The following is a 20,219-nucleotide window of genomic DNA, read 5'->3' as shown; positions in this document are numbered from 1 at the left end:
GACACAGGAGAGAGAAAACATTGCAAGCACAAATGAAAGGCTTTTTCCTGCCGTGGAAAACATGGCTTTACTGTGGCATGAAAGTCAGACTTAGCATCAGCATCTAAACTGTGTGATAGGGTTTTTTTTTTCCAGCAGGATTATTCGTTGGGTGTTTTTATTTCTCCGCGTTGGCTGGGTGATGCGGCCTCTGATTGATATTGCATGTCTTTTACACTGTCAGATGGGATTGAATGACAAGACAGAAAGCAAAAAAATCGCTGGGGGCTTTACAGTTAATGCACACAGGATTATGAAGACTTGTGAATGGCCATGGATTATTGCATCACACGCTCATCTTGATAAACACAGGGGAGAAAATCTGTTGCAATGAAAAAAAATACATAAACAAGGACAGCAAATATCCCCTATGTGCACAAAGGGGAAATTATCGTTTTTTTTCTATCATTTTATCACTGAGAGTGTTTGTGTGGAGTTTATGTTGTTTGTGGAGAATCTGATGATACTTAAAGAGGTGTGTGTGTGTGTGTGTGTGTGTGTGCGTGCGTGCGTGCGTGTGTTTTAGGCTGATGTAAGCAGTGAGTGCTGTGACGATGAAGGTCCGTGCGCGTCACTGTTCTTACATCACGCTGGAGGTGCAGCATCTTCATTCAGCCCTGTTCCTCCACTGTTTCCTTCTCTTTTGACAGGACTTTGGTGATTTGATGAGTTAAAAACAGATAATCAAGATCTGTGAGATAGTCTGTATTCCTAGTCTGTTTGTTTGATTCATCTTTTACTCTGCATGTGTTCAAATAACCTCAGTGTTGCAGTTTTTGCACGCGAGCAGACGGCAGATTTTTATAACGGAGAAATGACTCACTCAATAAGTAATGACTCTGCACAGGGTGCTCGTGATGTGGATCAAGAGAACACATGACAGCACTTCATCCAAAGCATCATGTTCACTTCCTCCATTACGTTTGGGTCGAACCAACCACTCCCAGGAAAGAGGGGTGAGGCTGGATGTTGCAGCAAGGCTTCAGAGGATTAGGGGATTTACAGGAGCAAAAAAAAGCTTCACTAAAGTTAAGCTTTACAGAACAGGGAAATTAAATCGAACAATTTGCAGGATTGGGAATTTCGTTTTGGAATTGAAAACATGGCGTGAGAGACAAAAAAAAGCTTTGGTGTAAAATACGTCTGTTTATCCAGGTTAAGTTAACACACAGGTGTGACGAATGGTCTCCTGTCTTTATGTTGACATCCTTCATGGCTCAAGAGAGACATAACCACGGGTTACAGTCCTCTGTCTTATTATGAGCCTAACCGAGCGCTAAATGGAGGAATAATGTGTGAAGTATTATTTAAGGATCACAGCGAGGAAAACAAACCACTCTACATTTAATGAGCCTTGACAAGGGCTGACATTCTTTTATTTAAAATGGAGACGATTTATGGGATTTTTGTCCAATAATACAACATTACTACATTTTCATTTTTTGCATGATGTCCTTGAAACACAATTTTCTATTTGACCTTTCTGTTTGTCTGATGCAGGACTGAGGCCCCGACCTGAAATCCAGCCATCACTCCTCAGCATCTCCCTTAAAGCTACATCCATCCATCTCTCCTCCACTCTCTGCCTGTATCACCTCTTTCTGTTCCCACCGGACTTCTGTCTCTCTGTCTCTCTCCACCCCCCACCCCCTTCCTGACCCTCAGCCTCCCTGATGCCTAAGAACAGCAAGGTGACCCAGCGCGAGCAGAGTCATGAGCACGTCACAGAGTCAGTGGCCGACCTGCTCGCACACGAGGAGCCGCTCGACTACAAGAGCAGCTCCCTGAATGTCGGAGGGGCCGCCGGGAAAAAGGTCCCGCAGCTGGAGGTGCCCGAAGACGATGGACGCCCCGCCTGGAACAGTAAACTGCAGTACATCCTGGCCCAGGTGGGCTTCTCCGTGGGCCTGGGGAACGTGTGGCGCTTCCCTTACCTGTGCCAGAAGAATGGAGGAGGTGAGTTATATTAAATGAATCGCCAACTATTTCGATAATATATGAATCATTTTGAATCCTTTTTTTAAGAAAGAAAAGTCAAAATTCTCTGATTCCAGCTTCTTTAATGTGGATATTTTCTGGTTTCTTTACTCCTCTATGACATTAAGCTGCATATTTTATTTTATACGAGTTTAGGATGCACTAATCGTCATTTTTTACCACTCTCTGACATTTTATAGACCAAATTACTAACCGATTAAATTAGATAAATAATCTACTGATTAATCTACACTGAAAACCATTGTCAGTTGCTGCCCTAATCACATTTACTCTCATGGAGACATTTACTACAGAGTTCCTAAAAATCAGCAATGATGGTAATATGACAGTAATGACAGTAGTGTCTCCAGGGACACTAATAAACTCTAACAGCATTTGAATATTTAAAAGATGGTATAATCACATTCAAAACTTGAAGGGCACTCAGAGAGTACAGACTTCCAGGCCATGCCCTATCTTGCATTGATCACAAAAATAAAAGTAATCAGTGTATCCGCCCCACAATTCACATCTGCTCCAGAATTTAATGGGTTCCCATGCTACATCCTTCCACTAGGTTTCATCAAAATCAGGCCAGTAGTTTTATTCACAATCCTGCTGACAGACAAACCAAAAACATATCCTCCTTGGCGAAGGTAATAAGTGACTGAAGTGAGATCTGTGGGGAAATATTTATATTTATACTGTGATTTTCACAATATTTCAACCACGCATTAAGTCAACTTCAGCTCAGCTTGTCGTCTAGCTCTTTACCTTAAAGTTGCAAGATCTCCATTTTGTTCTTTTTGGCAGAACTTATGGCGATAAGCTGTAACTGCATGTGTGTTTTTGGATCTCACTTCCACTCGTTTTTCATCAGTTTCATCGTCTGTAACCATCGGTCCTTTCTCTGTTTGTTCGGACAAAGTACAAAGTAACCATTTACTCAAAATGCTAGCAGAGAAGAATAGCAGGCTCCGCTGCTTCACAGAAAAGTGAGGTGAACATTTCCTGGACCTGCCCTCTCTGGCGGACCAATCACTGCTGTATGTTGGAAAACACGTCACTAACTGTGTCCCGCTTGTGATTTTTTCCCACTAACGTCACTACAGACACCCAGTTCACAACACTGCAAATTGCAAGATCTTTTATCAGTGAGGCAAGGGCTCTATCATCATTGTGTTACCTCATTTGGTGAATATAGTGACTTAACAGTCATTCGTTTAAGTTAAAGTCTTCTAGATTATAACTTTGAGTAGCTCAGTTACCCCTGACCATCACAGACTACATGCAGCTTCCATTCAGGACATAAGTTTAGAGAGCAGCTATATTGTGCAGAAAACAGCAATGTCTAAATATAGCTGCGTTATTGATTACTACTGTAGGCAGGGCAGGCCAGGCTCCACTGATACTCTGGTAAACAGACAAGGGCTCGATAAAAACTGTAACTGTATAGTGATGATGGTTTATTTTGGTCTGGAGTGCATGTACAGTAATTTGAGCGAAACACAGTGTAAACCTGAGTTCACTGTAGGTGGAAAAACATCTTGTCATCATGGATTGATAAATACACTGCTGCTCACATTATTCCAAGTTTTTAATGTTGTGGTGGCTGCTTTACTGCCTGTGTCTGATTTACTGCATATAAGCAGGATTTATTTCTCATAGGGAGGGTTAACTGACAGTCGACTGACTCCCAGACCAGGGAGGTTATGTGAACATCCAGACATTTGTCACTCTGTAATTGTCAGTCTGGCAGCCAATTACAGACACGTTCGGAAGTTATCGCCACATGGGCTTCTCTCATTATTTCTTTCCTCGTCAGGTCTATTTCTCCTCCCTTTAACATCCTTCCTCCATTCTCACATCTTTATGCCTGTGATGGAGTGGATTTGCAAAAAATCCTGGCAAAGGGCCCGAAACTCCTCACTTCATTATATTAACCTTAATCTTCTCTCTATTTCCGCTTCCTTGATTTAGTCTCTCTCGTCTCTCTGCCTCATTACTCCACCCACTATCAAATATGTGTGCCACTGTATGTAATTCCCACTCTTGATCTATTAATAGTAGAACATGTTTGCCTGCTAGTGTATAAATCCCTGATGATGACTCACCCTTCCCATAAAAAAAAGTTGCATCCTGATTACGTCTCTCTGGATTAAGCTGCAAGTGACAAATTTAGACTTCCCTCAAAATTAAAATGGAAATGAAAGAATATTCGTCACTGGAGTCGAGGGTGTCATGTTTGTGAGGAGCCGGGCGGGGGAACGTGTTTCAGTCACATTTTGCAAGTTAAGCTGATGCAAAAAAAATGCTGTGTTAATGCATATAGCCTACATTTTGGCATGGATGTGAGTATATCTTAATTTATTTTCAACCTCAGCTTTCATAAGTTTGCCAAAATACAGACACTCAGACCCCTTTGGACAAAATTGTTACCATTGAAACCCATTAAAACCACTTTTTTCTCTCTGTCTTATCTAAGGTCCTGGCTTAAAATTGTAGTTTTTACTATTTTCTACCTGGTTGAGCCATTTTCTCATTCTTGCCTTATGCAGCAAACACAGGCTCTTTTTCTGCTCCCAAGAGATGCACATTAGTTAATTAACAGCTATGTCATTAAAGGACCGTACTAGTATATTTGCATATGTTTTTTGTTTGAGTCAATATACTCCAAATCGCTCATAGAATGACCAGAAGAAATGACACATTTACCTTGAAATGCTTCATTCAACGTGCAGTGTGAGCAAGCCTCCCTGTTTTTTCAGGTGCCTATCTGGTTCCCTACTTCATCCTCCTCCTCATCATTGGCATCCCGCTCTTCTTCTTGGAGCTGGCTGTGGGTCAAAAGATCCGACGAGGGAGCATCGGAGTCTGGAACTATGTCTGTCCCAGTCTTGGCGGGATAGGGATGTCCAGTCTAATGGTGAGGGGGTGGAGGAGCACAGATTTTCAGTAAAAGTGTGGCCCTCTGATAAGAATCCAAGAGATTGTAATTGGGGAACAGCTGTCAAAGCCTGTAGTTAGAAGCAGAAGGACAGCTGCTGAATGTGTACCAGTCCAGGGATTAAAAAAAGACTGTATGTGTGATTTATTACCATATTATTATTATTCCTTGTATTTGCATGAGCAAAAACTTATATCCGTCTATATAAGGGACAAATAATAATTTGATCCCTAATTTAAATGAAGTATGGCTTGGTGTCTCTTATGCATGTTTCTAACATGTAGCAGCCGTGAAGCTGATATGGCCATGAGCAGGCTAAAGTTACAGAAACATCTGCATTCGCCACAACAGCCTCAGGTTCTCTTGGGTGTATGGAAGCTATTGACGTGCAGTGAGCAGGTCTGCAGGTAGCCTTTTGCACGGCTGGTGCAGAAGTAGCTATAAATATCTTGTGGAAGATCAGTGTTGAAAAGAGAGCGCTTTAATTATTCACGCTTTCCTTAACATTATTTAGCTTGCGAGTGTCTTGGCTGTCAGGACTGCTCAGAAGACTGAAAGCAACATGGGACATGCACCAAGCGGGCTGCCTCATTTGCATGCTTTTACCACACTGTACAGATCTTATTATACAGTTTACTGGAGATGAAATTTGACACTTTCTATTGGTCATATATGTATCTATCTATCTATCTATCTATCTATCTATCTATCTATACAGGTGTGTGGCTTTGTGGGTCTCTACTATAATGTGATCATCGGCTGGAGCATCTTTTATTTCTTCCAGTCCTTCCAGTATCCTCTTCCATGGAGCGAATGTCCAATCAGAAGGAATGGGAGTCTAGCCAGTGAGTGACATTTATGATAACTAAAAGACAAGGGATGTATTTTAATACAGAGGGGGTATACAGTAAGGTGTATGAATGCCTTAGAACAACATTGAAGGGCGAAATAAAAATCATTAAAGAAATAAAATTGAATATATTAAAACACAAATATGCAAAACAAGACTAAAAGTCCACATGCGAGCAGTTCTAGAGGCTATAGACTACACAGCAATGCTGGAAGTGGTTAATAATACAGATCAGTTTGTGTTTTTTTGTTTCATATCGAAGTGTTGAGTCAAACATCATTACAATAGATTAATGCTCTATTGTCTAATACCAAGAGAGCATGATTTTGAGGATTATATAATGCTTGGAACAATATCCATTTGTGCCATTGCTAAGATCAACCTTTTTGAAAGTATATATTGTTTTCACCATAATTCCTTAATGGAAAAAAATAGAGCCTCAGTCTATCATCACCTTCAGTAAGCAAATCAGAAAGATTGTGTAATGTTATTTCCTTACAACTTTCTGTCACGACTTCACGGGCATAATCCAGATTAAACTCTCTGGAGTTCATTTGATTAGAGGCGATAACAGCATAACCCCGGGGGCCAGCCGAGAAAACATTCAACAGCAAGTCTGTGACTCAGCGAGGCCGCCGGCAGAAAGACGGAGAGATACAGGCTGAAGGACAGCAGCAGGATAAGACACACACAACACAAGCATGATGATGGAACCACCAGACAGGAATTTATTTGTTTGTTTGTGTGTGTGTGTGTGTGTGTGTGTGTGTGTGTGTGTGTGTGTGTGTGTGTGTGTGTGTGTGTGTGTGTGTGTGTGTGTGTGTGTGTGTGTGTGTGTGAGTCTGTGCATCTGCACTGATTCATCTGCACAGTCCTGCAATATTATGTGGAGGATCGCAACTCTACTGACTCTAAACTCGCACACTGGGCTGTATATAGCCTGTACATCATTTCCCCAAGAGAATATACTGCATTGTAAATCTCCGGTGGTGTGAATTGGCGGTCCGTGCTTTGCGTACTGAGCACACAGATGACCTTGTTTAGCTCTCTTCATGTCGGAGAGGTGTAAACCAGCCGAGAATTGATATTGACCCTGAGCAAACACTCATTCTGCCCTCTCTGTGACATCCAAACCTTCCTGACACATCATCACACCCATTTTCTCTTCCTTCATCATCACCCCAAACTGAGTCTATGTCTCCTTCTGTCTGCAAAACTTTACAGTCGTGGAGCCGGAGTGTGACAAAAGCTCGGCCACAACCTACTTCTGGTACCGTCAGACTTTGAACACCACCAGCACCATCGCAGAGAGCGGCGGCCTCAATGTGAAAATGACCCTGTCTCTGCTGGTGGCCTGGATCATCGTCTGCCTCGCCGTCATCAGAGGGATCGCCTCCTCTGGGAAGGTAGCAGCTGGTTTGATGAGAGAAAAATATGAAGGAACCCCCTGGTTTTCCCTTTCCTGAATGAGTGTTTCCCTTTTCCCCCACCACAGGTGATGTACTTCAGCTCTCTGTTCCCCTATGTGGTGCTGTTCTGTTTCCTGGTCCGAGGTTTAATGCTGAAGGGATCAGTGGATGGCATCGCTCACATGTTCACTCCCAAGGTGAGAGTTTCTTCCTCCCTGTGTTTCTAATCATCACGCTGAAAAGAAAAGCTCAACCATCTGACATTCTCTCTCCGTGTCCCTCACAGTTGGAGAAGATGCTGGAGCCCCAGGTGTGGAGGGAGGCAGCCACCCAGGTGTTCTTCGCCCTGGGTCTGGGGTTCGGCGGAGTCATTGCCTTCTCCAGCTACAATAAGATCGATAACAACTGTCATTTTGACGCCGTCCTCGTCTCTTTCATCAACTTCCTCACTTCCATTCTGGCGACGCTGGTGGTGTTCGCCGTGCTGGGCTTCAAGGCCAACATCATGAATGAAAAGTGTGTCGTAGAGTAAGTTCACCATTAATATTGTGTGTAAAACTCTTTAAGGCAAGAAAAGGAAACTTTACCATCTCAACCATCATTGTTAACATGAAATGCATAATTTTGTGTCGAGAAAAAAACGAGAGCACTTTCTACCTATATATATATATAGTGTAAAAAATTGCTGCTACAATGCTGTTCTCACAGTCATTCTCTGGCTGCAGCGATGGTGCAGAGACGCAGAGAGCGCAGATGCGGAAGATCCGACAGCGCCGATCTATCAAAACAGACTGAGCTTTTTCATGAGGGGGTCTTTTAAAAAACAGGCGCTAGTGAGAATGAGAAAAAAGAAATGTGTTTTTTGAGCATTAAAGTTTGTTCTAGTAGAAATAAAAATACAAGTATAACACTGAAAATGAGCGTAATATGGGGCCTTTAAATTCCTTAGATATGTCAACATGCTTGACCCATAAAGCTGATTCTGATTCTTTTATCTCTGCAGGAATGCAGAGAGGATCCTGGGATACCTCAACTCTAACGTCCTGAGCCATGATCTCATCCCTCCACATGTTAACTTCTCCCATCTCACCACATCAGACTACGCTGAGATGTACAGCGTCATCAAGACTGTGAAAGAGGACAGCTTCGCTCAGCTGGGTCTGGATCCTTGTTTGCTGGAGGACGAGCTCAACAAGGTGAGTCTTTACTGAAGTCCTGCTGAAGCCGAATCTTTAGCATGTTCTGTATTTGACTCTTTTTACGCCTGATTTCCTTTTACTGTCTCTCTGCAGTCTGTTCAGGGCACCGGTCTGGCCTTCATCGCCTTCACAGAAGCCATGACCCATTTCCCGGCATCTCCGTTCTGGTCGGTCATGTTCTTCTTCATGCTCATCAACCTCGGCCTAGGCAGCATGATTGGCACCATGACCGGCATTACCACACCTGTCCTTGACGCCTACAAGGTGCAGAAGGAGCTTTTCACAGGTAAACCTCCACCACAGACAGTATGTATGCTGTGTATACTATTAGTAGATGAAACTTCTTACTCAGCACCACATTAAAGCACATTTGGGAACGGGCTGCATCAGGCTTGGAATTATGGCTCCGATTGTACTGAACATGTGCAGTAAACAAAGCAGCTCATTTCCTGTTCCTGTTTCTGTTTCAGTGTGTTGCTGCATTGTGGCCTTCTTCTGCGGCCTGTTGTTTGTTCAACGCTCAGGGAATTACTTTGTCACCATGTTTGATGATTACTCTGCCGGGTTACCTCTCACAGTTGTGGTCATCCTGGAGAATCTGTCTGTCGCTTGGATTTATGGCACAAAAAGGTACAACTGGCCGTCGGTTTATGTGGATGTGTCTGCAATTCATCTGGCTCAGATCTGAAACGTAGAAATAAAACTAACTGTCAATGAGTGTTTTTGTTGTTCTTTCTCCATTAGGTTCATGCAGGATCTGGAGGACATGTTGGGTTTCCGACCATGTATAATCTATTTCTACCTGTGGAAGTACGTCTCCCCTCTGTGTCTCATTGTCCTCATCACAGCCACCGTCATAGAGATGGCCATCAGCCCACCAGGATACAGTGCATGGGTCCAAGAGCTGGTCAGTCTGTGTTTGTTTGTGTGTGTGTGTGTGTGTGTGTGTGTGTGTGTGTGTGTGTGTGTGTGTGTGTGTGTGTGTGTGTGTGTGTGTGTGTGTGTGTGTGTGTGTGTGTGTGTGTGTGTGTGTGTGTGTGTGTGTGTGTGTGTGTGTGTGTGTGTATTTCATCCGGTCCCCTCCTTTTGGAGAAAACATTTTTCTTTGGATGACACAAAATCACTTACCTCTGTGTGTGTGTGTGTGTGTGTGTGTGTGTGTGTGTGTGTGTGTGTGTGTGTGTGTGTGTGTGTGTGTATGTGTGTGTGTGTGTGTGTGTGTGTGTGTGTGTGTTTGCAGGCTCAGGAACGCTTCCAGAGCTATCCTCCCTGGGCGCTGGCCATGTGCTTCTCTCTCATCGCCGTGGCCATGCTTCCTCTTCCTGTTGTCTACATCGCCCGTCGCTTCAACCTTATGTCAGATGGCTCAAACAAGCTATCTGTCTCTTACCGTAAAACCATGATGAAGGATATATCCAACCTGGAGGAGCAGGACGAGTCCAGGTTCATTCTTGGCGCCAAGCCTGGCGAGGTGCCATCATCAGTGCCGGCACGCAAGGCCTACCTGGCTCCAGGAGGGACTAAAACCCTGGACCCCAACTCTCTGTCTCCAAAGAGCTGCTATGGTACGAGCTACCAGAACGCTGCGATCAGCCCCACCACACCGACCACGCCGATTACGCCTGCCACACCAGACTCTGACTCTTGACTGCTGTCCAAACGCCCCTCTGACACCCAGCCTTGAAGCACAGTTTACCCTCCAGCCATAAAGTCTCCACCAGGGGTCACTGCAGCGCCGATAATCCACCACCACTGACCTACTCTTACCACAAAACTGTATGTAGCCGCCCAATTTATCTGAACACACGCTTCCCAAAATAACACCAAGGAGCCACCTGCAGCAGAAGAAAAAAGACAAAAGTAGATCAGACACTGACATCAGGGTGAGACACTGAACATCTGTGTCTATTCTGTAAATAACATCACAGGGTTTATGTGCTCAAGAGGAATATCTTCTTTTCTTTGCCTTAGAATAAGGATCCTCAGCAGACACATCCACTCACAGTTTAATGCACATCCCCGTCTGCAAAGTGCAGAGGATTTGAAAGAATGAATGTAGAGAGGAGCCGGTGTCCCACTGGCTGAAGTGGTTTTCACTGGCACAGACAGAGAGCCAAGATGAATGTGAGTTTAATTATTATAAGGTTTAAATTCATAGTGGTGCTGTGTGTCAAAGCCATACAGTCTAAGTTATTTTCCACTAAATCTTTTGCAGTGGTTTCAGTGAGTACATACAGTCTGTCTACACGGGCACCTCTGCTCTGATGTTCTTAGACACTTGTTGTGTTTTGTGTGTAGCCGGTATCAGTAAACAGTGGTATGCAGTATAGTAATATGATATAGGATAATATGATTGATTTCTGATCTGAAGCCACAGTCTCATCATTCAATACACACACACATTATTATAACCTCTGAAAATATCTTATTTCAGTTTCTCCACCAAAGAGTAAAACTTAGACAACAAAACACTTGAAATCTACATATTTAAGTACAACGTGTTCTCATGAACAAGTTAATACGATATCTCAAGAAACGGGGAACGTAAGCTGACCGCAAGAAGGCGACGGGCCGGAAGTGGCCTGTTGCTTTTGGTGTTAGCGTTACCCCGCTCACCCAGGTGAAATTCCTGTGTTTAGTGACCCATCCACCACCCCAACCTGCCTCCTTTAGCAGATTCTTTATCTTATAGTATGTTTCCAGCTATCAATATGTGAGAAAACACATGCAATACAGTGCATTGCTGTCTTCAGTTACAAACACGTAGAATATACACGCAATAAACACAAAATGCACGGATTACTGCGCACTACGCATTACGAAAAGTGCATGAGAACAGTTTAAAGAAAGGAACTGCTGAATTGTATTGAAAGTGAACTTCAAAGAGCTTGTTTTAAGCTCAAGAGACTGAAACATAAAGCACTCACGCTCTTCAGCGACAGAAAGCACAGCTCGTTCATGTGAACTTGAAACAAGTGTCCATTCCTCACTTAATTCAGTTCTGACTCTCTACAATGCTACAGAAGCACAAATACGATTTTACACAATTATCGTGCACGAGTCAATTACTAATAAGATTTATGCACATGTCAAATTAATTGTTGTCGCTGAACATGTCACACGATGATTAAGCAATATATTTATATTGGAGCACAAACTTTGTTCAATTTGGACCAAAAACATGATGGATATGAAATATAAAATCAGCTGTGGACCAAAAGATTGAGGAACTTAAGGAACAGAAATATAAATAAACTCATCCGATAACTTAATATGAACTTCTGTAAGCCTTGGACATACTGGACTTCAGAGATGTGGACTCAAGTCACTGCTCTGATGACTTGCAACTTCACTTGACAGAAAATAAACGACTTGAGACTCGACTCGGACTAAAAACTCGTGACTTGATTTGACTTGAGACATGATTACATGAGTGTTCATTCAGTTTAAAAAAGTAATAGAAATGTTCAACACGGTCAGTGTTGACATTACAAGTGTCTGCGTTGACTTGAATTGACTTGACTTGACCAAGAAAAAATTACTAGGGACCTTTTTGACACTTGGCCCTAATGACGTGAGTCACCTGTCGGCTGAATATACACACAAACAAAAACACACACATGCACACAGTTTCTGTATATTTGTTGAATAATAAACCTCATGAAGTGTTATTGAAAAAGACAGACACCACAGTTTCGTTGTGAAGAAGATCTTTGACTTTAACTTGATGTTATTCCAGTCTGAACAGGTAAAGTTACAGTAAGACGGACTTATTTCCATGAACCTGATTCATTTTTGTACACTGGTAGTGAATAGTTGTGCAAAACGGTCCACAGGTTTCAACTGAGCACATTCAAGTTCCTGTTACATGGAAGAGGATACCTTTATTTATTTTTGTATCACAGTATTCAAAGCCATGGTGTTAAGGATTAAATGGACTATATTTATATTCCTGTATATTTGCAGTTAATGTAGGTGTGACGAACAACAAAGATTTATCTTTTAAAAGTTACCAGTATACAGTATATTTTCATCTTGTGTGATGCTTACTTAAATTGTATATCTAAAGACTTATCTATTTTGTAGTTTGCGTAGCTAACTCTTAGGTGGAGGTGATGATGTGAAGTATGGACCTTTTCAAAGATGTAAACATATTCATTCTGAATGTGTCCTAGTTTATTTCCTGCTGCAGTGAATGTGAATTACATCAACTGACAGGAAGTTAACAAGGACTAAGGCCGTTGCCTAGCAATGGAAGGCCATTAAAAAGGTTTATAGTCTTTTGAGGGCAGCAGCGGATTCTCTGGCTGCACCTGGTGATGTCCTCTCACCTGTCCCCACTTTACTGGTCGGCTTGTTTTTAGCCCCACTGGCCCCACCTCTGTTTACATGTCAAACTTTCCTCTTGTCCAAAACTTTAGCCCATGACAGGATATCTCTCACAATGACTCCCGTCTGCCTCTGCTATACGCGAGATGAATGCTAATATGCTATTGTTGCATTACCATGCAACCTTTAGCATGACAATATTGTAAGCATACTAACTAATGTAACATTTTACATGTTGTATGGAATATCACCATGCTAACGCATCCAACAGTTGCTAGCATGCATGTTAAGATGCTAACCAAGTGGCAACCTACAGAGATGAAAACTGAAGCCAACGAGGAAGTGCTAAAAACTGCAGTTCCTTCAATGGCCACTTGAGGCTGGCTTCAAAAGCAAGTTGGTCTCCATGGACCCCCGTGTTCAAAATATCCAACTTTACGGCAGAAACAAACTTGGTTAGTGCCCACTATAGCTAATGTAGGCTTCATTCGGCCCGCCTTCTCTCAACCCACCCTCCACCTCTTAGGCCTTAGGCAAGATTATGACAGTCAAAGACTTTGGCTCTCTCCAGAAAATATTTTTATCTACAAAAGGGAGGCCCCTTTTGAAAATAGGGAGTCCCCCCCTAGGGGTCACACCCCCCTGTTTGGGAACCGCACCTCTGTGCCCCTCTTATGGTAGATTTGTCTCTATTTTTCATCCATTCAACAGTTTGTGTGTTAAAAAGAGGACCGGTAGTGTGGCTCTAAACTTAACGTCTTGTTTTATCACTTGTTTTGTTTTAGTTTGTATTAGCAAGGCACGTAGTTCCTGCTGAGAGTATGTCATGTAGTCGCTCTGTTGTTCAAGTCTGTAAATAATCTTCTTGTGTAATCAAACTATTCTGAAGGTAGATTTTATCCGTGTGAAGTATATCAATGTCTTACAAAAGTAACTGTTTTAGCAGTAAATGCAACATAAAGTAATAATGAATGTGATTTATGCACTTTTTTTTCACTAGGACTGCAAAAAAAGGTTGCATTTGTTTTGTTTTCCTCATAGTATAAAAGCAATATCAAGTTATTAAACTGCAGAATAATTTAAGCTTGATAAATTAATGTCAATTAATAGCAATGATTAGGAACTGCCCCTTGCAGCCAAAGGGATGTTACAGCTCTTCAATACAAGTGCTGGAATGTGTGTGTGTGTGTGTGTGTGTGTGTGTGTGTGTGTGTGTGTGTGTGTGTGTGTGTGTGTGTGTGTGTGTGTGTGTGTGTGTGTGTGTGTGTGTGTGTGTGTGTGTGTGTGTGTGTGTGTGTGTGTGTGTGTGTGTGTGTGTGTGCATATGAAGATATAATAAATGTTGTGTGTAGATTCCTTTTTATTACCTGTGGGTGCAGGGCCTTACTGAGCACACGTTTGAAGCACTGTCTGTACAGGAGACATGTTTATAAATGTCCCTTTACAGTTCCTCTCTCTCTGTCTCTTTCCTCAGTCATGTTATGATTGTATGATACTGGCAATTATTGTAAAAAGGCGTGAACATCACCAAAAATATTAATAATAAAGAATGGACAAGCTGCTTCTGGAATTTCATTTTTTTTCTTACTTGAAATTGGGTCAAAACTATCATCGCGCAAAAAAAACTCTATACATAATATATAAAAAAAGGAAAATAGATACACATCTCATCATCATGTGTGTAACAGTTTCAGCAGTTTAAATGTACTGAAGGATTATAATAACATAGAAAAACCATGCAGGCTGATATGAAAAGTACAACATGTAATAAAAAAATTACCCTTAATTAATCTGTTCAGGTGAGTTTGATTAATCGAAAACACGCTGGTTATGTCTCAAATCGCAGATCCTGATGCAACTGTTCTCTCCGAGCCAGAAGCCCGGATACAGCGGCTCTGTGAATTCAGCTTCAATCTTGAAAAGAAACTTCATACTTTCTGTCACTTGGTAGAATGACAGAGATCCCTCTTTAAACTTCAGATAAACACATAGCCTGATATTAGGGGACATTACGAGTTGGATGCTGTAACTCACACTGTTGCTCACACTGTGGTTTGCGGAGAGATTGAGACTCCGGGAAGATGTGTTAAACGCTAGGGGGTCATGAACTATAACTATGAAGTGGAATTCGTCTGTGATAAAATGTAATCCAAATTCATGTAATGTGTCTAGTAACTGAAAAATTGTTGGGCTTTTACTTTGAAAGCACACATCATAATGTCTGAAACTTCCTTGGTGACATGAGGGCGCCATGAAGTATAGCCCTGAATTGAAATTAGACTATGATAACGGTGCGTTTCCTTTAAAATTGGAGCCAAAATCATATGTAATATGTCTCATAATTAAAAAATTTGGTGGACTTTTAATTTGAAACAACACGTCACAATGCAATGTGTTGAAACTTTCTGGGTGATCCTAGGGGGTCATGAACTATGACCCTGAAGGTGAATTAGTCCGTGATAAAAGGGCGTTTCCTTTTAAATTGAATCCAAATTTATGTAATATGTCTCATAATTGAAGATTTGGTGGGCTTTTACTTTGAAACTACACATCAGAATGTCGTGAAACTTCCTGGGTGACCCTTGAGGGTCATGAACTATGACCCTGAAGGTGAATTAGTCTGTGGTAACAGGGCGTTTCCGTTCAAATTGAATCCAAATTCATATGTAATATGTCTCATAATTGAAGATTTGGTGGGCTTTTTCTTTGAAACTACAAATCAAAATGCTTGAAACTTCCTCGGTGACACCAAAGGGTCATGACCTTTAAGTCTGTAGCTGAATTATTCTGTAATGACAAGGTGTTTCCTTTTAAATTGAATCCAAATTGTAATATGTCTCATAATTTCTGCGGAATCCTTTTTTGATTGACAGCTAAATTAGCGAATCAGCGATCTTGAAGAATAAACATCCAGCGGAGCATTTTCCAAGTTTTTCATTCCCTTGTTCTGAACTGATCCGGAGACTTTACTGATCCCCAGAGAATTTGTCTTTGTTAAAAACGACTAGCGTTGTGTTTGCCGACTGGGTTCTTTCACTCTGCGGTTTCTTTCCCCAACAAGCAGCTGCGGAGCTTCTCCCCCCGTCACGATCACTCACAGGCGGTCACACTTCACTGTAGCATGGTGCAACAGCTCCAGCTGCTAGCATTAGCAAGCTGCACATTATGGCCAACACAGTCTCGTTGTTATGGCAGATAATATGAATGTTGTCGACTGGATTTTAGCAAAGCCATTTGATAGTCTTCCTTACAAAGAGAAAATTAAAGTTAAACAGTGGGGTAGGTCAACTCCTAAGACTGATTTAGTGCAAAAGGTGGATAAAAGTAACAGGTGTTTTCAGGTGTCCTGGTCTGACAAGGTGAGCTGGCTGACTGGAAGTGCTGTCACAAATAAAATGTACTGTTGGCCATGCCTCTTGATGAAACCACAATCAGGGATGTGTTGTCTGGTCAAAAGTGGGTTTTGGGGATTTACCTAACTTTGACAGGGCATATGAAAGACATGAAAAAAGCAATGAACATGTGAGTGCATGTGCAAGGTTAAGTTGCCTGGGCAGAGTCAGGGTTAAACATACAATAAATGAAGGTACCCGCATTCAAGTAGCAAAACATAATGAAACAGTCAAACAAAACAGGGCTTTCCTAAAGCGCCTTATTGTTGTGACTTCCTTGCTTGGCCGTCAGGAGCTGTCATTTAGGGGGTGTGATAAAAGTGGTGATTCTGTGCTGGCCACACAATTCCAGTCATCAGCTGTGTTTTCCGGGATGTCCCATTCAATCCAAAATGACTTGATCACTGCTCTTTCAGCCACTGTTTCTGATGAGATCAAAGATTAAATTCAGGCTGCTTCCTTTTTTGCATGGCAGGTGGATGAGACAACTGATAAAGCTTGCTGTGCCCAACTCTCTGTCATTGTTCGCTATGTGGATAGTGCAGGTAAAATTCAGGAGCGCTTTATTGGATTTTTAAAATCTTTCTGGGGGAGGAGATGCTCAGTCTGTTTTTGAAGTCTTGAATGAGAACATGCAGGGCTATAATTTCAGGGAGAAACTTGTGGCACAAACCTATGATGGGGCTGCTATCATGGCTTCAGCTCTCAATGGTTTGCAGGCCAAAGAGACAACACAACTGAGCAAGTGTTGTGTGTTGTTGACCAATCAGGTAGCCTGTTGTTGTTAAGCAGGCCACCTCGTTTCCTTGGACTTTCAAAATAAAAAACAAAAAGAAGAAGAAAAATAAAAAATGTTGCTGTGTATTGCTGGCGTGAAGAGGCCGCTGGCTGCAACAGAACAAAATGAGGATGAGGAGGACGATTTAAAAAAAGTTGAACCTGGTGATTGATTTCAGTTGGGTGTTAACTAAATAAATGAGATCATGAGATGATTGGCTGTTATTTTCTTTTCTAAATGCCCCTCACACCAGGTCAGATGCAGTTGTAAGTCATTATGTAGGTCTAGTCATTAATGAGATCAAGTTAATAACTCAACAGCACTTTATTGTGTATTCTGTATAAGTTCAACAACCATTCTTATGCATTTTCTCAGTCGTTCACTTTTATTTTAGGAACACAAAAAATGTGGCTAGTAAAAAAACTGTAGAAGGTGGATTTCAAAATCAATTGTGACGCTGTCCTGGAGACTCAAGATCATTGCAGATAAGACCATGGATGATGACACATTGGATTGTGCCAAAGGCTTTCTGATGAAACTGGGGGGATTTTGAGTTTATGTTCATGTTGTACACATATGAACAAATCTTCTCAGAGACTGATGTGGTATTTGACATTGTCCAGCAAAGATCTATGGATGTTCTGTACTGCAAGAAAATAATTGAGTCTCTTCTTGGTTATGTCAAAGAGAAGATGTCAGAGGGGGCTTTCCAAGCTGTCAATGACATAGCAGCAGATCTCACATCGGACCCGCAAACTGAGCCCCTGAGAAAGCGCCAACTGCAGGATCCCAAGGAGCTGTACATGGCCATCCTAGACAGTCTTTCAGAGCAGATACCTTGGCGTTTTGCAAATTTGGAAAGTATGCGCTTCTTAGAATTAGTCAATCCAGGGAAATCTGATGAGATGAGATGAGAAGTGTTTCCAGAGGAGGCGTTTCAGAGTGTCCTGAAAAGTTATGGCCAGTTCTTTGCTGGTCTGAACTTCAGGTCCTTTATTCAAACCAGGACTTGCAGGGTAACAGGGGAAAGCTGTGTGATTTCTTGCTGATTCTGAAAGACATGGAGTTGTACAGTGCAAGGCCTCAACTGTACAAACTGTTGTCATTAGTAGCAACAGTTGGAGCTTCATCTGCAGGTGTAGAGAGGAGCTTCTCATTGTTCATTGACAATAAACTGGACTGGACTAAGAACACTGAAGTCCTTTACAAGAAGGGACAGAGCCGCCTCTATTTTCTGAGGAGGCTCCGCTCCTTCAACATCTGTCGGACCATGCTGAGGATGTTTTATGAGTCTGTGGTGGCTAGTGCTTTTATGTTTGCTGTAGTGTGCTGGGGCAGCAGACTGAAGGTTGCAGATGCCAACAGACTCAATAAACTGATCAGAAAGGCCAGTGACATTGTGGGGGTGGAGCTGGACACCTTGGCTGCAGTGTCAGACAGGAGGATGCTGTCGAAGGTGCGGGCGATACTGCAGCATGGCTCTCACCCTCTCCACAACACTCTGGCTGAACTGAGGAGCACCTTCAGCCAGAGACTGATTGCTCCTAAATGCACCACTGAGCGCCACAGGAGGTCATTCTTACCTGTGGCCATTAAACTGTACAACTCATCTCTTTAATTATCGGACTCTTGACTACTTCAAAACAAAACAAAACAAAATATAAATATCTGTTCTCATTTCATTTCATTTGCCATAACAACCAAATTGTACAGTGTATATATCTCAGATTGTATTTTCACACCCACTTCAGATTGTTTACTTGATTGTTTATTATTTATTTGTACTGTATTTTATTGGCTATTTATTAGCTACTTAGATTTATTTTAATTGTATTTTATTGAATCTTTACTTTATTTTATTTCTACTGATTCATCTTTATGGCTTGTTTCTACTGTGCACGGAGCATTCGAACAAAAGAATTTCCCCCCGGGGATCAATAAAGTATTCTGATTCTGATTCTGATGATTCTCCTGTTTAAAGTGGCTCAAGTCTTACATCACCAACACAATGGTCCAAGGCCGTTAAGCAGCCTAGCTCTGCTGGCCATTGAGAGGACACTGGTCAAGTCCCAAGAAAAGACGCCTAGTTGGTACGACGAGGTCACAGATCATTTTCTCTAAAAGGAACGAAGGGCAGAATTTACATATAAACAAACACATTTATGATGTAAGCCGGAAAAATTAGCTTCCCCTCCTTGAAAGACCAGCAGCCGCCACTGGTCAATACTCATCACTTTTTTCATATTATCTCTAAGGAAGATCTGTTATCCAACCATAATACTTTTCAAGTACCAACTGAAATGTAATCACAACATCAAAAACCTTGTGGCTTAATACCAAAAGATAGCTGCATTAAATGAGATGTGAGATCTTTGACTTCCTCATGTAAGTCAAAACTTTGCTGATTTAATTTTGCAGCTGCAGTTATTGTGTAGCTGCCTGTGTTTAAACAACATTAATGTAAATTACCCTTTAAAATGACTTGAATTATATTGTAATTACGAATTGGCCCTAAACGAGGTGTAATCCAACTTTTTTGTTTTATTCATTGTTTGAGTCAATTAGGGGCTTTTATTTTGAAGGTGGGTTTTTCGTTTGACGCTCAGTTCCCTTTGGACATCCGGGTGCAACTGCGCCAAAAATAGCACACAAGCTTCAGAGAGATGCAGAGAGATGTCGCTGTTTCACTGTAACAAAGTATTGAATAAATAAGAAAACCCGCAGCACCTCTCTGGAGAGTGAACAAGGTTTGATTTTATTTGTTACGACGAATTAGTTAATGGTTTGCACGGGATATGTGTGTTGAAAGTGTATTTAGGCTTCTAGCTCAGCCCTCCATGTCCATGATGCTGATAATATTTTCTTTTATATGAAAATTAATTAATGTGACTATTTCTAAATGTATGTGATGTGTCTGTGGTTTGCAGCAGGGGCCTAGTATTTTATAAGGTTGACCACTTGTTTCTGGTAACTCTTTTTTGTGTGAAATTACTTACTACACATGTTAAGGGCTATTGTTTGTATAAGTATGCAAAATGTGCAGTTTTTTTGTTCTTTTCAGTTCGAGAGTTGTCCATTGCTTAAGCTGAGGATGCTACAATTAAAGCACAAAAACACACATTACCCCAGTGTGACAGAAGGTAAATTGCTGAAGGCACTTTATCACACACTGTTTATTTATCACTTGTACTTTTTCAAAGGTGCATGGCAGAAACAAGCGGATGCTGAACTACATTGCATCTACAGGCAGCAATCTTTGCGGTTCATGTTGAGCATGACTCATTTTAACAGACAGTAAA

General features: G+C 41.7%; 1 protein-coding gene across 1 annotated transcript; it reads left to right on the top strand.

The window, feature by feature from the left end:
• Positions 1 to 1,712: 1,712 nt before the first annotated feature.
• Positions 1,713 to 10,069, top strand: LOC310965370 (sodium-dependent neutral amino acid transporter SLC6A17-like; the record flags this gene model as incomplete). Its single annotated transcript, XM_083938923.1, has 11 exons — positions 1,713 to 1,995; positions 4,785 to 4,942; positions 5,682 to 5,808; positions 7,038 to 7,219; positions 7,309 to 7,419; positions 7,509 to 7,750; positions 8,226 to 8,418; positions 8,515 to 8,707; positions 8,892 to 9,051; positions 9,166 to 9,328; positions 9,662 to 10,069. 11 exons carry the CDS (start codon positions 1,713 to 1,715, stop codon positions 10,067 to 10,069), a joined length of 2,220 nt encoding a protein of 739 aa, XP_083795049.1.
• Positions 10,070 to 20,219: the final 10,150 nt, after the last annotated feature.

The sequence above is a fragment of the Echiichthys vipera genome (genome assembly GCF_963691815.1).
Source record: "Echiichthys vipera genome assembly, chromosome: X".
Classification (NCBI taxonomy): domain Eukaryota; kingdom Metazoa; phylum Chordata; class Actinopteri; order Perciformes; family Trachinidae; genus Echiichthys; species Echiichthys vipera.
Note: the sequence above shows the minus strand (reverse complement) of the source record. Positions and strands in the feature narration are given on the sequence as shown.